General features: G+C 30.0%; 2 protein-coding genes across 3 annotated transcripts; both read right to left on the bottom strand.

The window, feature by feature from the left end:
* Positions 1 to 725: 725 nt before the first annotated feature.
* Positions 726 to 2,389, bottom strand: LOC17899033 (heat stress transcription factor B-4). Its single transcript, XM_006305093.2, has 2 exons — positions 2,060 to 2,389; positions 726 to 1,656 (listed from the first exon to the last, which is right to left on the bottom strand). The coding sequence occupies exons 1-2, from the start codon at positions 2,336 to 2,338 to the stop codon at positions 886 to 888; spliced, it is 1,050 nt and encodes a 349-aa protein (XP_006305155.2). The 5' UTR covers positions 2,339 to 2,389; the 3' UTR covers positions 726 to 885.
* Positions 2,390 to 15,329: 12,940 nt separating this feature from the next.
* On the bottom strand, positions 15,330 to 16,844 carry LOC17900936 (probable BOI-related E3 ubiquitin-protein ligase 2). Of its 2 annotated transcripts, none has more exons than XM_006305117.2 (4): positions 16,736 to 16,844; positions 16,518 to 16,618; positions 16,084 to 16,427; positions 15,330 to 15,942 (listed from the first exon to the last, which is right to left on the bottom strand). In XM_006305117.2, exons 1-4 carry the CDS (start codon positions 16,786 to 16,788, stop codon positions 15,433 to 15,435), a joined length of 1,008 nt encoding a protein of 335 aa, XP_006305179.2. In that variant the 5' UTR covers positions 16,789 to 16,844; the 3' UTR covers positions 15,330 to 15,432. The 2 variants fall into 2 exon arrangements, with proteins under 2 accessions (XP_006305179.2, XP_023645236.1); XM_023789468.1 differs by having other exon boundaries at positions 15,330 to 15,933.
* Between the last annotated feature and the right edge of the window lie 25 nt (positions 16,845 to 16,869).

Here is a 16,869-nt window from a genome sequence, read left to right as displayed (position 1 = left end):
CTATGTTTCTTCAATCAGTTAACACAACATTGACATAGTCTCATATTGAAAAGATAGATAGTGTGTCTAAGAATGCCCGTTTAAGTCATGTTATCTTGTCTTACCTGATTACGAGATCAAAGTTTTTAGTTTAAACTTTAGGGATGAGGAGTTTAAATTATGCTTAAGAAAGTATTCAATCCTAAAATCCTAAAGAAAAAAAAAAAACAGAGATTCAATCCTAAGGAAGTCTTTATAACATAAATTGATGTCTCTCCTACAATAAAATACATTGTAGTGGGCTACAGGTTCAATAAGGCCTAATAAGGCCCAAAGTTAATTAAAAAAACAAACGAACCAAAGAAAAACTGATTCGTCACTAAAAATATAACAAGTTACTATTGTCTTATCTGAACAAAATTACTTAAATAATTTTAAAGGTAATTTAAATAATTTCATTTTTTCTGGGCAAATAAAAAGTGATACAAAATTAAAAAATTTAGGAACCAGAAACTGGGGAAATGATGACGTGGATGTATTAAATAAATGGAATTTTATATTCTATGGATGTATATTAAATAAAAGAGAATAATAATAAACTGGATCGGTTCCAAAAAAAAAAAAATACACATGAAAATATCGAAAAAAATGCATAAAAGTAACCTAAAAGCCTATCTACATTAGACATCACTGACATTCTCATCTTCTCTCTGGACAACAAGCTCAGAAAACAAAAACCCATAAAGTTAATAACAAAAACATAAAACATCATTAAACAAGATTATTAATCAAAAGAAACCAAAAAAAAAGTCTTAATATTCATGTTCATCATAACAACATTAAGTGCTAATAATGCTTGATCATCACTGATACTTCAAAAAAAAGCAAAAAACCAAAAGAGTAATCTTAAGCAGTCATGAGATTCAAAGCAAGATCAGACTTATCCAACACAAGTCGAGTTTTGCTACTTTGGTCTGAGAAATGATGTGATCTCTTCTTAGAAGAAGGCAACGAAACTCCAAAAAGCTTAGTCTTTCTCATGTTCCTCTGATCGTGATTATTAGTGTCGTCTTCAAGAACTGTGATTGAGCTTTGTGAAGTTGGTGGAGATGAGTTCAAACCATGATTGAGATTATTATTAGTAGTGGCATTGACAGTAGTGGCGGTGTTGTAATAATCAAGTGTTGGAGGTTGTTGTTTCTGGAGAAACGAAGAGAGGTAAGAGTTGCTTGGAGCAACAGGCTTGACATGGTTCTGAACAAAGTAGATAATGTCGTTGTAAAGTTTCTTCATGTGAGCAAGTTCGGACATTAACACTGTGTTGCTCCGTCGTAATCTCTCGTTGTCTTCACTCAATGCTGTAACTTGAGCCGCCGTGGTGTCAATGTTGTTGTGTTGTGGTATAACTCGTGGTCTTGACGGTGGTGAGTCGTCGCACCAGTAATGGTCTTCTTCTGGAGTTGTGACACGCGGTGGTAAAGGGAAGAAACTGCCGCCGGAGAAGGGAACCTGCGGCGGAGCGTGGTGGCCGTGGTGGTGAGACATGAAGGGTGAGTGTTGTTGTGGTATCATTTGAGATGTTTTGCGGCGGTGGATTTCGCAAAGTAAATGCTTTTCTCCTCTCTTGAAAAACTCGTTCGCGAACTCCCATCGATCTGGTACAATCTTTCTAAAACCCTGACAGAATCAAAGATCAACAAATCAAGAACCTTTCTTGAAGAAGAAGACTAAAACCCTCAAATCTTAAAAAAAAAAATCACATTTTTCTTCTGATTTTGGTGTAAAGATTTGATTTTTAAGAGATGGGTAATCAAAACCAGATCGTAAAACATAAACCCATTTGATTTTTCCCAAAATCTCATAAACCCAAAGACTCAAAAACCAAATCTTTCTTCCATGTCTCGACATAAAAATCGAAACTTTAAGAGATGGGTAATAACAAAACCTTGCGGTATTCAAAACCCATTTGATAAAAATCGAAACTTTAAGAGATGGGTAATCACAAAACGATACGTATCTCAAAACCCATTTGATAAAAATCGAAACTTTAAAGAGAAAAGAAGATAGAGTATAAACATACATAAGTGTTGAGCTGACGAACGAAGCTAGAGAAGTTGTTATGTTTAAAGTAATTAGGAAGAAGATCACGAGCAAACTCCGGTGGACGCCAAACGACAAAAGTAGTGTCATCATCACCCCAAGAGACAACATGATCAGTCGCAGGATCATCAACAAGTTGATAAGTCTTTGTCAAGAACGGTGCAGGAACAGCTTTGCCTTGACCTTCGACCATAAGTTGTATCCTTTCTCCACCACCACCACCGTAACCACCGTAGCTATTCTCAACCATCATCGCCATTAGAGAGTTCTCGAGAGAGAGAGAGAGAGAGAGAGAAGAAAGAGAAGAAAGATTTGTGTTTGTTTTGTATCGAGTGGGGTTGGGTTAAAAATGGTAGTCTAGTACTGAGTAGTGAGTGAGTACTAATTTGTTTTTTTGTTACTATAAACTTTTTATTTTATTTTTATCTCTTTCTTTGAGGTTTATAGATCGTACGTGTGTGTATCTGTCCTCATGTATAACTACTATTAATTAGAGTGTATATATGAGATTTTGGAAAACTTGTTTGTTGTTCTACTTTTGCTTTTGCATGTGTCCACAGAAATATAATGTTTTGGTTTGAGGTGAAAATCAGAAAATGTATAGATTTATATTGGTAAATATGTTGTGTGACTATATAAGAAATGTGTGAATGAATGATCATGATCAAATGATTAAGGTTTGATTCGAAATATCATGGATATTGCAATTGAGTAGACTTATTGACTTATGTATACGTGAGTGTGAGAGATGAGAGATTCTTCTATACGTGAGTGAATGATTTGTTTTATGTTCACTTTTTTTTATAACGCCAAACACGGATATGGAATGTAACACCAATGTTCTCACTGTTTCTTTTACTTTTTAATGTTTTTGTAATTGGTTTATGTTTCTTCTATATAACTTTTTCTGATTTGCAAGATTGCGTTAGTTCAATAATTACTTATTCTTGCATGGAGTCATTTCGTTCATGGAATCATGGCACAAAACTGTTTGGCGATATCTCATTCCATAGACAGAGATAGTTATATACTTTCAAAATGTTGTATCTAGTGATGATTCGGATCCAAGAGGCTGGTGTGGTGAGTGATTTGTACACTAATCTTTGAGTTTTGATGCATTATAGTTAGGATGAACGATTGCATTATCTTCAACTGCTATCGTATGCAACTCCCTAACGTAACACTATCGTAGTAATGATCAGTCTTCAATAACAAGTGAAAAACAAAAATTTCGGATTATCACTTTATTCACTTGCATATTAATTAGTGGGAAACTTTTCTTTTCGTAGAACTATCGAAAGAAAAGAAAAGAAACAAAGTTCCAAAGTAGTGGAAATTTATTAGTTTTAAAGATTCTTATATCATGTCCAAATCATATAAAAGTAAGACAACGAAATATGAAATCTTATATTTTGTGTATATTCCGAGTAAAGATAAAATTGCGTTACATATATGAATAATGTGAAAGAAAAGAGTTAGAGCCTCTTTTGAAATTTATTCTTCTAGAACTTTTTTTGGTTTGAGTTAATTGAGAAGAATTAATTTGTATAAGCACACTTTTCATCTTCTTAAAAGTGATCTTTGATCTTATTGGAGCAAAACAATTATTTCTTGTAATATCTCTAAATTTAGTGTCCACATTGAGGTAATTAATCAAGGATAGTGAAACAAACCAAAACAATGTATCACTTAGTTATATAACTCATAAATCATAAACCACTCTATCAATATGTGTATTTGCGACTTGAAATTTTTTTTTGTAACATTCTTGTTTTAGAAAATATGGTAAAACATAAAAATTATTTAAGAAATTAATATAATCGCTTAATTTTTTTCGTATACTCCACAAAATTTCTTAAAACCGAGATATTACAAAAATATTCGTTCGAAACATTAACAAAAAAAACTAAATCCATTCGATTAAGAGATTCTATTTGTGAAAATGTAAACTTCTTTGTTACATATCATCAAAATGCATGAAAAGAGTTTCTAAAAGTTAAGTTTTTGATCAACATGAAGAGGCAGTAAATATTATAAAAAAGAAGAAACAAAAAGTGAAAAATGTAAATTAGAATTTGGAAGTTAGCAACCTCGAATAATGAGAAGATGGAGGGGAATATGTGTCTGAGTGTCTCTGAAAAAAAACATTTTTATAAAATTGAAATTAAAAAAAAAAAAAACAAAAAACAAAAGTGGCTTTCAAGACAAACCCGTGACTCTCTCTAATCTTCTTCATACTTTCGTTTTCTTTTTTGGTCTGACAAAAACTACGATCCTTTCTTTCTCACCCACCACCTTCTTCTCTTCTCTTACTTTCTTAAACAATCATTTCATTTCTTCTTTTACCATTTTTATAACTTTAGTATATACCAAATTCAATTTTATGATCACTACTACTATTATTATTGGTCAACACTTTTGTTCTTCTTCTTCTTCTTCTTCTTGAGGTTTCTTCTCTGCTCTCTTCTTTAGTGCAACTTATTGTTATTCCTGGAAACTTTCTCTTCTCGTTGCTTCTTCTCACTACCAACTGTTTACTACATTTATATCTTTTGTCCTTTTTTTTTATATTTCGACAAGTAGTATATCTAAAAACACACATACTAATATTTGTATCCGCGAATATCTTATCTGTATCCATTTTTGTATCCGGAATTAACGGATATAGATAATAAAACGGAAAATATTTCAGATACGGATAAGAATAATGCTAAATTTTAAAATGGATAACAGATATACTTTTTTAAAAAAAATCGGATATTCGTTTAATTCAAACCGAATATCTGATATTTAGATACGATTATCCAATATTTAAATATGGATATACAGTATTTTTGTTAGAACACTCAGTGTTTTAAGTTTTTTATATATATTTTTGATTATCCACATAATAATTAAAATTTTCGAATACGAATATGAATATTAAAATTACGAATCATACGGATATTTCTAAAAAAACGGATATTCACTCCGTTAACAGGCCTAAAGTCATACATAACACAATAATATGAAGCTCTTTAATCTTTTATGGATCTTGCAAAGTGTAACTTAAATAATTGATTAAGACTGACTTATAGAGATTCATGTGAGAACCATAAATTTTTGGTAATAAAAACTAAAAGTAATGTGTCATGTGTATATCCCACTTTTTCCTTTAATTTACTAAGTCATGTGTATATCACATGAGAAGCTCTGCGTCTCTCCTCGGGCAACTACCACTTGACTAGTTTCTCTTCTACTTCGTATTATATTATATCACTTGAGAGTAAACATTTTTTATATCTCTTACATTTCAGAAATATTCGATAAATTTGATCTTAGTTTATAGAGATAAATACAAAAAAGACATCGTTAAATTTTTCATGTAAAACAGTACTTTGCTTTTTACATACTTATGCTTTTTAAGAGATTCAGTTTCCTAGATATGTGTAGGTTAAGAAGAAACTCCTTAGTTTAAACAAGAAACAAAAACAAAGGTTTCTCAAATTATTATACATAATAACAGAGATAAAACTCTATATTATTTACTGAACAAATAAGATGCCATGCATAGGGGAAAGAAACCAAAACAAAAAATGGAAAAAATTATGAAAAATGTAAAAGTATATAAACATCATCTCTTTTGAAAGAATTTTTGATATAATAACAATTCATTTTTGTTAAACCATATACAGAAGAAAACTTATACCGAAAAAAAAAATTTTAAAGGAAGATGATAAAAAGTTTACGAAATATATATAATTCTTATCGAATAAAAATGTGCATGACGACTGAAATGTTATCGGTTTTTTTATATATTAATTAAAAAAATAGTATATGTAATTTTACTTAGATGTAATAGATATAAAAAAATGCATGCACTTTTAAAATAATTTGTAAAGTAACTTTTTTATTTTTCAAATCATAAAATTTAAAGATTAGTCCAATAATATAACCAATTCATCTAGTCATCAGTAACCATAAGAGAAAATAAAAATTACAAGTTAAAAGATAATTTTTTTCTTGTATTTATCCTATCATTCATTTTCATAAATTTTAAACCCTATAGCCCCGTGATATAAAATTTTAACAATGGGTTAAAGACTAAAAAGGAGACAGTAGCCACACTATACTACTCGATCAAACAATGTTTTATCTATACAAACAAAACGAAAAAGAGAGAATCTCGAAGTATGAGACTCTCCTTTTTGTAACATCTCACCCTTCTATTTTGTACCGTTGCTTTTGTTCTGAGCTAATCAGACTCTATAAGCATATAAAACAATTTGAATATTTTGACCAATTTTATCAGTTTAAATGAATCTTATATTATCTTAATCTACAGCTTAAAACAAAGGATATACTTTCTATTGTGCACTTATTTTTATTTGTGGTTTTGTAGATTCTCAAGAAGAAAAAGATTGAAGTTTCCAATGAAGAAACAGACATACTCCAAACTCTTCTTTGCAAACTATTCTTCTCTTCGAGCCCTTTCATGATTTTTCGATATTGATGTTCACATTATATAATATATGTACTTATAATCATTTGATATTTTTGTTGTTCAATATTAAATCTATTTTAAATGGTTGGTGCTTAGTTTTATATTACTGAATATACTCTATCTTAAATCGGTGATCAAAGTTTAACCATATTCGTGAATAAGAGATAGTTTTATCAATCTGACTATACAAGAAATAACATTTTTTTTTTAAAAGACTATACAAGAAATAACATAAAATCCAATTTCTTATGTGTACCACACTCTTCTAGAATATATTATTGTTTGGTAAACTAAGAAAATATAAATAGGAATGAATTGAATACAATATTACAAGAAATCTTACGTCACTAGCTAATATTATTTATTTTTTGGTATGTTTATTAGAGATATCACTAGGGGAAAAAATGTTTTCATAACATACTATAATTAAAAATTTGTGAGTTGATTACTAAACAATGAAGAGTATATTGGACACGAGATAGGATGCAATTTTTTTATAAATGTGGAGACAAAGATCTAGCTAATGGACCGAGGGAATCGTTTGATGTAATTAGAAAGAAAAAAAAAATGAAGTAAGGCATAGATACCTAGAATGGATCTAAGATCTAATCAAGAGTTACAATAGAAAAAAAATAATGATTGTAACAATTATGTAAAGTATATTGCAGGAGTTGAATATATTCCTGTTACTACAATATAAGAATACTTTTATATTTTAATTAAGATAAGCTCAGACGACCATGCACTATATATAATCTTGTGTTGATAAAGATCCATCAAATCATATACTAGTCCTAGATTTGAATCGTGTAACAACTTATATATATGACATATACATGTGATCGTTTTGAGCCCAAACACATCATCATGTTGGAATGGTTTAGTTAGCTAATTTTGTTTAATTAAAAAGTGCATGGACGTTAATTACTAAATTACCAAAACACAAGTTGAATTATATGTGTACTATAAATTCAAGTGTGTGCATCAGTGCATGAACATGACCTTATGGTGTGTGTGTGTGTGCGTGTGTATATATATGGAGAGCTAGAAGTTTCTATTCTAATTAATTTTCTAAAGTGAACTGAAGTTTAAATACCACGAATAGCTTCTTATTTCATCATCACATCTTCTAAAAAAGCGAATATAAACTAAAAAAGAATATAATTATTGTATCTCTCTGTTATCAATATTAGAACGTGAAGGAAAAAAACAAAGAGAAAAATACAAATCGAATTGCGTGAAACTATAAGTCTAAAAACCCAAGAAGACACGTGAATTTCCAAGAGAGACCACAGAACGAATAAGGATAAAAGGAAACATCTGCAACCCCAAAAAGTTCTTTTTTAATCAACACTCATTTCTTTTTATTTTATTTTTTGCACCAAGATGCTCAGATCGTTTTGTAATATATATATTTTTTAAGTTAATTATTTATGTAATTAATATACATTAAGAATCAAAAATCCTGTGGTATATACGACAAGAGGTGGGTACCCTTACAAGGTTCTCTCTCGTGTCTCTTCTTATTTGCTTTCTTCTTTTGTCTCATTACCAAAACACATTTCACTGGCATGAGTTTATGAACCTGCTTTGCTTAAATTAATAGGTTCTCTAACCAAACAAGTTATGTCTTATTTTTGGATATTGTGTTACCTATAACTCTTGATATACAATTTTAGCTTCTTTAATTAGTAGACTTTTTAAAGAAGTAATTATGCATACAGTGAGACCAGTGGATCACATTTTTGTACGATTTATCCATTTCCATACAATTTAGCTTCTTTAGTACAATTTGTAAGAAGTAATTATGCATGATTTGATAAATTCATACAGCCAAACCAATGAATCAATTTTTTATATATGATTTATCGGTTTCCTATTGGTTCTCCTAAAGCAAATTTTATTTTCTTGTCAGTTCATTATATGATTAATTTACCCATTTCCATACAATTTAGCTTCTTTAATACAATTTGTAAGAAGTAATTATGCATGATTTGATTAATTCATACAACCAAACCAATGAATCAATTTTTATATATGATTTATCGGTTTCCTATTAGTTCTCCTAAAGCAAAATTTATTTTCTGGTCAGTTCATTATATATATAAATGAGGTTTTTGGTGTTAAAATTAAGAATCATTTTTATGTTAACAAAAATTAATTATGAGATGGATACATTTATTTGTTTTACACACTTGATTCATGGATTTATCAAATTTAAATTAACCTTAGAATGATCCATGCATTTGATCTTAGATATATGAAATTCTAAGCTTATCTAGATTTATCTTGCATGAATCGTAAAACTAATACTTTCTATGTAGCTTACGGCAACATTATTGGTGTGATCTTAACAAGTATCTTAAACTTAGAATTGTTAAGATCTTATTTATCTAACATAGGGTTCAAAGACACAGCAAGACTCGTCCAAGGTCCATGATCGCAGAGCCTATTTGGCTCCAACTTCCAAGTAACAACAACTATGCAAATATAAACTAACAATATTACATTTACACACGTATACATACTAGACCATGCATGCATGAATCATTTGTTGTCACTTGTCAGATCAAGTGGTTTTGATTTGCTATATGAAAATTAAAAATGTAAAGAAACATGTGAAAAAGTTTAAGACAAAGGGCTAGCAAGATAGAGATTGGGTCAACAAAATGAGGTCAAAGGAAGATAGAAAAGGACAGAGATGATAATGAGAGATCGATGTGGAGGACGAAGAAGAAATAAGAAGAAGAAGAAGAAGAAGTGGTCAGTCACGAGAAGCTTATTAAATTGGTTTCACGAGGAGTTTGATTCTCTCTGTGTTTTATCTTAAGACAAGGACATGTTCTTCTTCGTTTTGTCTTTGCATTATACTTTCCTCGTTTATTTCTTTTTTTTTTCCTAAAAAAGTTTCACAGTAAATGTAAACATGCATGTGTTCCTTTCAACATTTCGTATGTATGTATGTGTAAATGTGTATAGGTACATATACATTTCATACACATATGTACGTTGGTAAAATAATAATAATAATAATAATAATAATAATAATAATAATAATAATAATAATAATAATAATAATAATAATAATAATAATAATAATAATAATAATAATAATAATAATAGCTATTATTATTGTTATTATTATGTGTAAAGATCAATCTTGAGATCACTTATGTAAAAAATGCGACGAAAAAATATATTATACGATTAAAAACGAAACGTAAACAATTGTATCAATTGGCTCGTTTGAGCTAATCTGCTAGTATTGTTGACAAAGAAAAAGATTAAAAACGAAACAATAGCTAGATCTAGTAAGAAACGAGATTGAAACACAGAAGGGACTAGTAATATCTTTATAGTTAACTCAATAAATTTCACATAATATGAAAGAACTAAATCTACGAACTAATATTGTATTCTATACTCTTGAGGCTCTTACAGTTTTATAAGAAGAAATTTTGATGATGAGTTGTGTGAACAAACTCCTTTTATATATAAGTTCCAACAAAATGCTCTTTTATCTTTGTCGACAAAGCACTAAATGATCAATATATATAGCTAACTTGATAAGAATGGACCATTAGACCACCGATGATATCTTAAGCCATATCTTAACTTAAGATTTGCTAAAATATGCTCTTATATAACAAGCAAATCTTAAGATAAGATATGACTTAAGATACCACCAATAATGGTGACCTTAGTGTATAACCGAGTACTATCTAACGTATGTGATAAGAGACCGATGCTTGAAATTTCACTATTAACATATATGTGTATAGTAAGATGAGATATAAGTCTCCTTTAGCTTATTTCTTATCTTGTATACATGTGTACATATAAATACTGTTGTACATATTTTGGGAACTTTAATGAGAATTAGTTTTTATATCTGAGAGTGTTAATATTTACTCTAGCTAGAGACAAGTAGACAACTATACAAACCTCCTCATAGATCACTGATACAACTATACAAATCTCCTTCACTATTCAATACCTCCAAATTAAAGTATGAGTTGGTATAATGGTATTGAGGCCGCGGTTGGTACGGAAGTTTCTACTCCATCTAGTTTAGTTTATTTTTTACATTATGCTCTTTTTGCATATCAATCTTTTTAAAAATCTAGGAACGAATTTTCAAAAAAGCAAAACAAAAGATTACTTAAAAGATGACTTGGTTGGAGTAGGACCATTCTATAAAATAAAAGATGAAAAAGATTTTTTTTTTTTTTATATAAAATTGGGTCACATAAGTTGTAAGGAATCTAGTAGTGGATGTTTTTTTTTGAAAATGGAATGTCTTTTTTTTTTCCATGCAAAAATGTGAAAAAGTTCTCCTTTATTCCTTTCATACAAAAAAGACATCCAAATCCAATAATCCAATTTTTTCCTTTGGTCTTTTCATATATTCTTTTAATGCTAAATTATTATAGGCTTTATTTTTTCGTAGGTCCATCATATATATATATCAAGTTTTCAGAATTATATGTCTTAATTACGTATGTAAGAAAGTCATATAGTGTATCTGCACCCCCGAAATTTTTTTGAAACTCTACGATATTCTGATCTTGACAATGCAAGTTTTTTTTTTTTGGTATGACTTGACAATGCAAGTTTATCCTCACATAATATTTTTATTAAAAGTTTTATGAGTTTGATTGCTAACATTTCACTTCCTATATAACCATTTGGTATAAGACGAGGCAGTAGTATAGAATCGGTAACACAAATTTTGTCGGTTTTGTATGATCATTTTTTGTGAGTATAGAGAGGAGTGGTTAAAAGGCTAAAGATTTATGTTAATGTGAAAGTTTTTATACTCTTTTATTTTTGTTTGATACAAATCTATTACATTTAACATTTAACGTACTACTACCACTTTGGTACAAAAGAACGTACTACTAGCTAGTACCACTTTTATCGGTTTGAGTATGAAAAATTGATATCTCTTAATGTAGTCTTTGAATACAATTTCTATTATGATCTTTCTCTTTTACTTTTTTTCCTTTTCTTTTGTGAAGCAATATTTATATTAGGTTAGCATTGAAGGAGGAGAAATTACAAGAAAATAGTGTTGTTTTTGCTAAAAAATCTGCTTCAAAATTTTTTACAGACAATATATAATGAAACGAAATAGAGAAAATATTGATATATACTAAGCTCTTTGATATCCATCAAGATACCGTTGAGCTCGTTTGCATATCCATCGACATTGAAAAAAACATAAGTTCTTGACAATCCGCAAAACAGACCAACTTTGTTACATCCAGTACTAAAACCGCGATAATCGTCGCCTTCAAAACAAATGCTTCTAGTACTAGAACAGAAGAAACAAAAAATCTTTGTTTAACTATACAGATATTTTCGTAGTATCAAAGTTATTTCCTGTCCTTGTTAAATTCTGAAAGATATATATCTCTTAGTCCTAAGTAACAAATGGTATAGAGAAGGTTATATGCACTATTTCGAGAAAGGCATATTGTTTATAATGAATAAGACAAACTGAAGAAACTTTATATATATGCACAAATGTTTGCATAAAAGCGACAAAAACAGATAACTCTTTAATTTGATTCTCCACTTGAACTAACTTTATTTTTTTTTCACTTTTTCTCACCTCAATCCTTAAATAAGTTAATACTCATGTAGTCATGTTCCGACGTAAATGATATATATACAACTATCAGTCTATCACAACGTACGAGCGAGATAAACGGGTGCCAATAATTGAAAAAGTTTTGATCAAGTAGTGAGGTTTTAAAGCAAAACAAAAAATGATATTTTAGTAAAGAGATTGTGATAGAATTGAGCTTAAAACAAGTTCATTAAGTTTTTTTTTTTTTGCATAAAACTAACTACAATAAAGGTAAACCCTAATATGTTTATCTTTTACCAATCTCGAAATGTTATTAATATGTTTAATAGGAAATGTATTTTGTTGGAACCTCAAATTAATATTCCTTAGTTGTTCTAATACAAAATTTATGCGTCTTCGTAAGTGCGATCTACAAATTTTTCAAGAAGTGCTTGTTGGTGGCAATCGTGGTTGGTATGGGGAGATCTTTTAGTATAGAGAACATTGAAAGCTAGAATAAAAGAACCATTTAGATTTTTGTTTTGACGAGGATGATGAAGGCCACATTCTTCTTCGAATGACCCAAATCATGAGAACAAAGGAACAAAAACTAAAAATATATACTAGTAATCTAGTATATATATAGTGGTGTAAAAGCAAAATGAGTTTATAAATGATGCAACATTTAAATTTGCATAGGCTATTATAACTATGATGAATACTTATAAGAACTAAATTTGAAAGATTATAAATTTAAATGATGTTCTTATAAATATTCATCATAATTATAATAACCTATGCAAATTTAATGTTGCGTCATTTATAATTTCATTTTGCTTTTACACCACTATATATATACTAGATTACTAGTATATATTTGGTTTATAAACAATTTGGTTCAAAATATGATTTTTTCAACTAATATGAAAAAATATAAGAAAAGAAAGAAGAGAAATATAATTTGTTCTCTGAAAAAAAAAGGGAATCGAAGAGAAAGAGCAGCTTTTACAAAATTTGAATATGCAAAAGAATGATTGAAATGAAAATGAGAAAGTTGTCTTTAACTTTGAGCTATCATTCAACTCATGAACTACTTTTCTTTTAAGTGATTATATAGTATCATTAGGTAGATTAGATTCATGTGTATGATGAATATAGTTATTAATGGTATATTCATAGATATATATTTTTAATTGAATTACTAGTATCAGTTTTGTTTTCTTGAACTTTAACCCACGTAAAGTGTGAATGGGGATGTTTTAGAAAATTTTAATCTTAATTAGTTGATAATTGTTTTTTGTACTATTTTTGATATTAGTTAACTGTATTATTATTTTTGGATAAAATTCACCAAAGACAAAGCCATCACACTTTCTTAATATGATTAAAAAACTTAAGAGTAAATATCATGATTAATAGAGTATGTTAATCTAAAGCATCTTTGATTTGAAAAATCATGACAAATTATAAAGATTCATATCTTTACGAAATAGAAGTCCAAAAGTTTTTCAAAAGATATATCTTTAAATAAAAGAATATCCAGAATATATATTTATTCTCTCCCACAATTTCTACATATATAAACTTTCATTATAAAATAAAAAGCTTTTACATGTAACCTTACAAAGCTAAGTAGACTTTGTATAGTTATAATGTTATATATATAACATTCTAAACAGGCATTATGGACTCGAAAAATCGATTATATGTTAGCTAGATCGGAAAATTTTATTTTGAACAGTAAACTGTTAGTTAGGAGTAGGACTCAAAATAATTTTGTGGTCTGTTCTTTTTCTTTTAAATCTTATTTTTGGTAATGGTTATTTGGATATATTTATCTTTGTATTATCTAAAGAAAAAGCAAACATCTCTTTTGCAGATCCTTTTCTCTTTGTCGTTACTTTGTAAGGCATGATTAGGTGAAACTTCACAAATAATCATCTCGACACTTTACTTTAAAAAATTCATACGTTCTTACCACAACATTAACGAGATACATACGGTAGTTGGTATACCAATGTTTTAATTCATAAACATATATAATATAAAACAATATATAAATAGTAAAACCTTACAACAAGTGTAATGATTCTCTATATTATTGACAAGTAATAATAATAGAGAACAATATTTACATTGTAAGAAATTATATTTTCACCTCATGGTATTAATTTTTTTGTTTGATATATGTTATTGAATCAATATATAATGCATATTAAATTTTAAGAGATGCCCTAAAATATCATCAAACTAAAGCACTATTACTAATTTTGTTTTTCTCAAAGTTACAACTGCAAAAATTTTAGTCCAAAAAGACCATAAACACTAAAAATTAGGGTTTATTGTAATTTAAAATTTTGAATTTTGCGTTTAGTACGTATTATGGGTTTAAGATTTAGTTTTTATGGTTTGGGGATCATGATTTAGTTTTGAACGTTTAAAGGTAAGTTTCAGTTTTCAGGTATTTTTAAGAAATTTTTTTTTTAGTGGTTACTTTGAGGAAAAAAAAATAGATATGGTATATATAGAAGAAAAAAGTCACTTTAGTGTTATTTTGGAGAATTATCCTAAAAATTTTACATAAATTAATTTAATATAAAACATTTCATGACTATGGTCGAGAAGGTTTTTGGACTCTTCAACGCAAGGGGTTTGGGATGTTGGATCTTGTCCTGATGTGTCTTTTGCTTACACTAAGATTAAAGAAATACGAGTTGGGTGTTACATAGTTTATTTTTATGCTTTAACATGAGATTTAGGTTGAAGAGTCTCATGTTTATAAACATATTTAGTTTATTTTGTATTACGGTTGCAGCATTTAGAACCCTTTTGTAATGGGCTATTCAACCTAGCAAGCTAGTCTCATGTATTCACTTCCAATTTGCATATTTGTGACCCGTTCCGTAGCTACCAAACTAAATCATATCTTTATCAAGTTGGTTCAGAGTCATTCAGATTTCAAAAAAATTCAGAATAAACCTAAAGAAATCGTCACGGATTTACCGTTTGGAACACCTATTTGCGGAACTCGAATTTCGTTCGAATCAGAAGGTTTTTTGCGGTTCCGATATTTGATTAGATTTCAGTTTCAACACAATCAAACATTGTATTCTGTTGAACTCAACAATGGAATGAATCAAAATTGATTCAAAATCAGCATGGTCTAGCTGATTAATAAGTCAACCTGGTTTTAAACTTACCAATCCGATGATATTAACAAACATTAAAAAGGCAAGAAAATTACAAATAGAGTTTGTTCGTTAACTAATTAGACATTAGTTCGGTCAAATAACAATCACATGTATACTTCCATACCTAGAAACTTAGAAGATTGACACAAAGGACAAGAGCTAAGCTTCCTCTCACACTCCTTACACAGACACATATGCTTACATGGCAACAACAACATACACACTTCTCTCACTCCACAAAACCTGCACATCATCATCGGCTTTGCGTTATTGTTGCTGTTGTTGTTTCTGCCATTGAAGCAAGAAGCTGTGTCGTCCACTTCACTATCTCCACATCCTTCAATGCTGTCTCTTGGCCGACCTTGAGCTCGCTCAAGATTGTAGTTGAGGGCAGCGATCATGTTCTCGTTGTACTTTGCACGTTGTTGCCATGCCTCGGCTTCCATTGTCAGCTGTTCCATTCGCACCTCGAGTTCCTTGTTCTTTCGGTTTATTGTCTCTAGTTCCTCATCTTTCTCACGGAGTTTCTGAACAACTCTTTCCTCCACGAGTGACACCGTTTTATGTTGACCCCTCTGGATCTTATCGAGAATAGCATGCCGCAACTGATCCCCCTATCCAAGATACAAAGAATCAAAAAACACATAGAAACAAAAACCAAAAATCAAACAGAATGAGAAGCTCAGCTCATCCTCGAGCGGGTTTCCAATAACAAAACATCATAAGAACATCAACCAAATGTCAAGTTTATATACCTGAATCTTGATAAACCTATCGATATCTGCATCCTGCCGCTGTAACTCCCGATCAATATCGTCTCCAACAAGAGCCAACAAACCCGAACCATCAGAAGAAGCTATACGAGCATTATCAAGGGAAAGACCCAATCCTGTTGACACAGAACGAGCTTGCCAAAAATCAATCGAAGATATCTGAGAATTGTTCTCCAAAAAATCCTGTTCCTTTAACCTCTCACGTCTTGGTTCAAGACCAAGACCATAGTTCCACTCAAAGTCAGCACCATTACCATTATTACCATTACCACCATCAGACCCATCAATCTGAACAACAGGTCCAGGTGCAAAACCAGCAACATGAACTACAAACACAATAAAAATCAAACCTTTAAATTCCCAAAATCCCCAAATCTTAAAAGTGTAAGACTTCGATACAAAGAGATGAGACTTACAAGGAGGAATATATGGAGGATGCTGAGATTGGTCGTGGAGGTTTGCAGAGCTGTCAAACCCTAACTCCGGCGAAATCTGACCGTCGATTCCGCAAAAATCCCTGAAAACAGAGCAAATTGGCAAAATTAGGGTTTTCGATTTTTCAAAATTTACAGGAAAAATTAGGGCTTTTTATCACAGAGAGACCTGAAGAAAGCGAAAGAGAAGAGATTGTTACCTGAAATTCTTGGAATCTTGAAGGTGTGGATCTAAATGGTGAGGAAGAGCCATTGATGAACTTTGTAGAGACAGAGAGAGAAGGTAAGAGAAGAGAAGAGAAGAGAAGGAGACGGAAATGGCTTCTGAATTTGG

Source organism: Capsella rubella, unplaced genomic scaffold, assembly GCF_000375325.1.
Source record: "Capsella rubella cultivar Monte Gargano unplaced genomic scaffold, Caprub1_0 scaffold_1, whole genome shotgun sequence".
Classification (NCBI taxonomy): domain Eukaryota; kingdom Viridiplantae; phylum Streptophyta; class Magnoliopsida; order Brassicales; family Brassicaceae; genus Capsella; species Capsella rubella.
The sequence above is the reverse complement of the archived record's forward strand: the minus strand, read 5'-3'. Positions and strand labels throughout refer to the sequence as shown.

What these genes read in the sequence shown, in the direction of transcription:
- LOC17899033 (XM_006305093.2), bottom strand. Translation starts at nt 2,338, where the DNA reads ATGGCGATGATGGTTGAGAATAGCTACGGTGGTTACGGTGGTGGTGGT. An exon ending in TTCGTCAGCTCAACACTTAT is followed by an intron (nt 1,657 to 2,059) that starts GTATGTTTATAC and finishes TGATTCTGTCAG; the next exon opens with GGTTTTAGAAAGATTGTACC.
- LOC17900936 (XM_006305117.2), bottom strand. Translation starts at nt 16,788, where the DNA reads ATGGCTCTTCCTCACCATTTAGATCCACACCTTCAAGATTCCAAGAAT. An exon ending in CAAGATTCCAAGAATTTCAG is followed by an intron (nt 16,619 to 16,735) that starts GTAACAATCTCT and finishes CTCTGTTTTCAG; the next exon opens with GGATTTTTGCGGAATCGACG. An exon ending in TCCTCCATATATTCCTCCTT is followed by an intron (nt 16,428 to 16,517) that starts GTAAGTCTCATC and finishes TTGTGTTTGTAG; the next exon opens with TTCATGTTGCTGGTTTTGCA.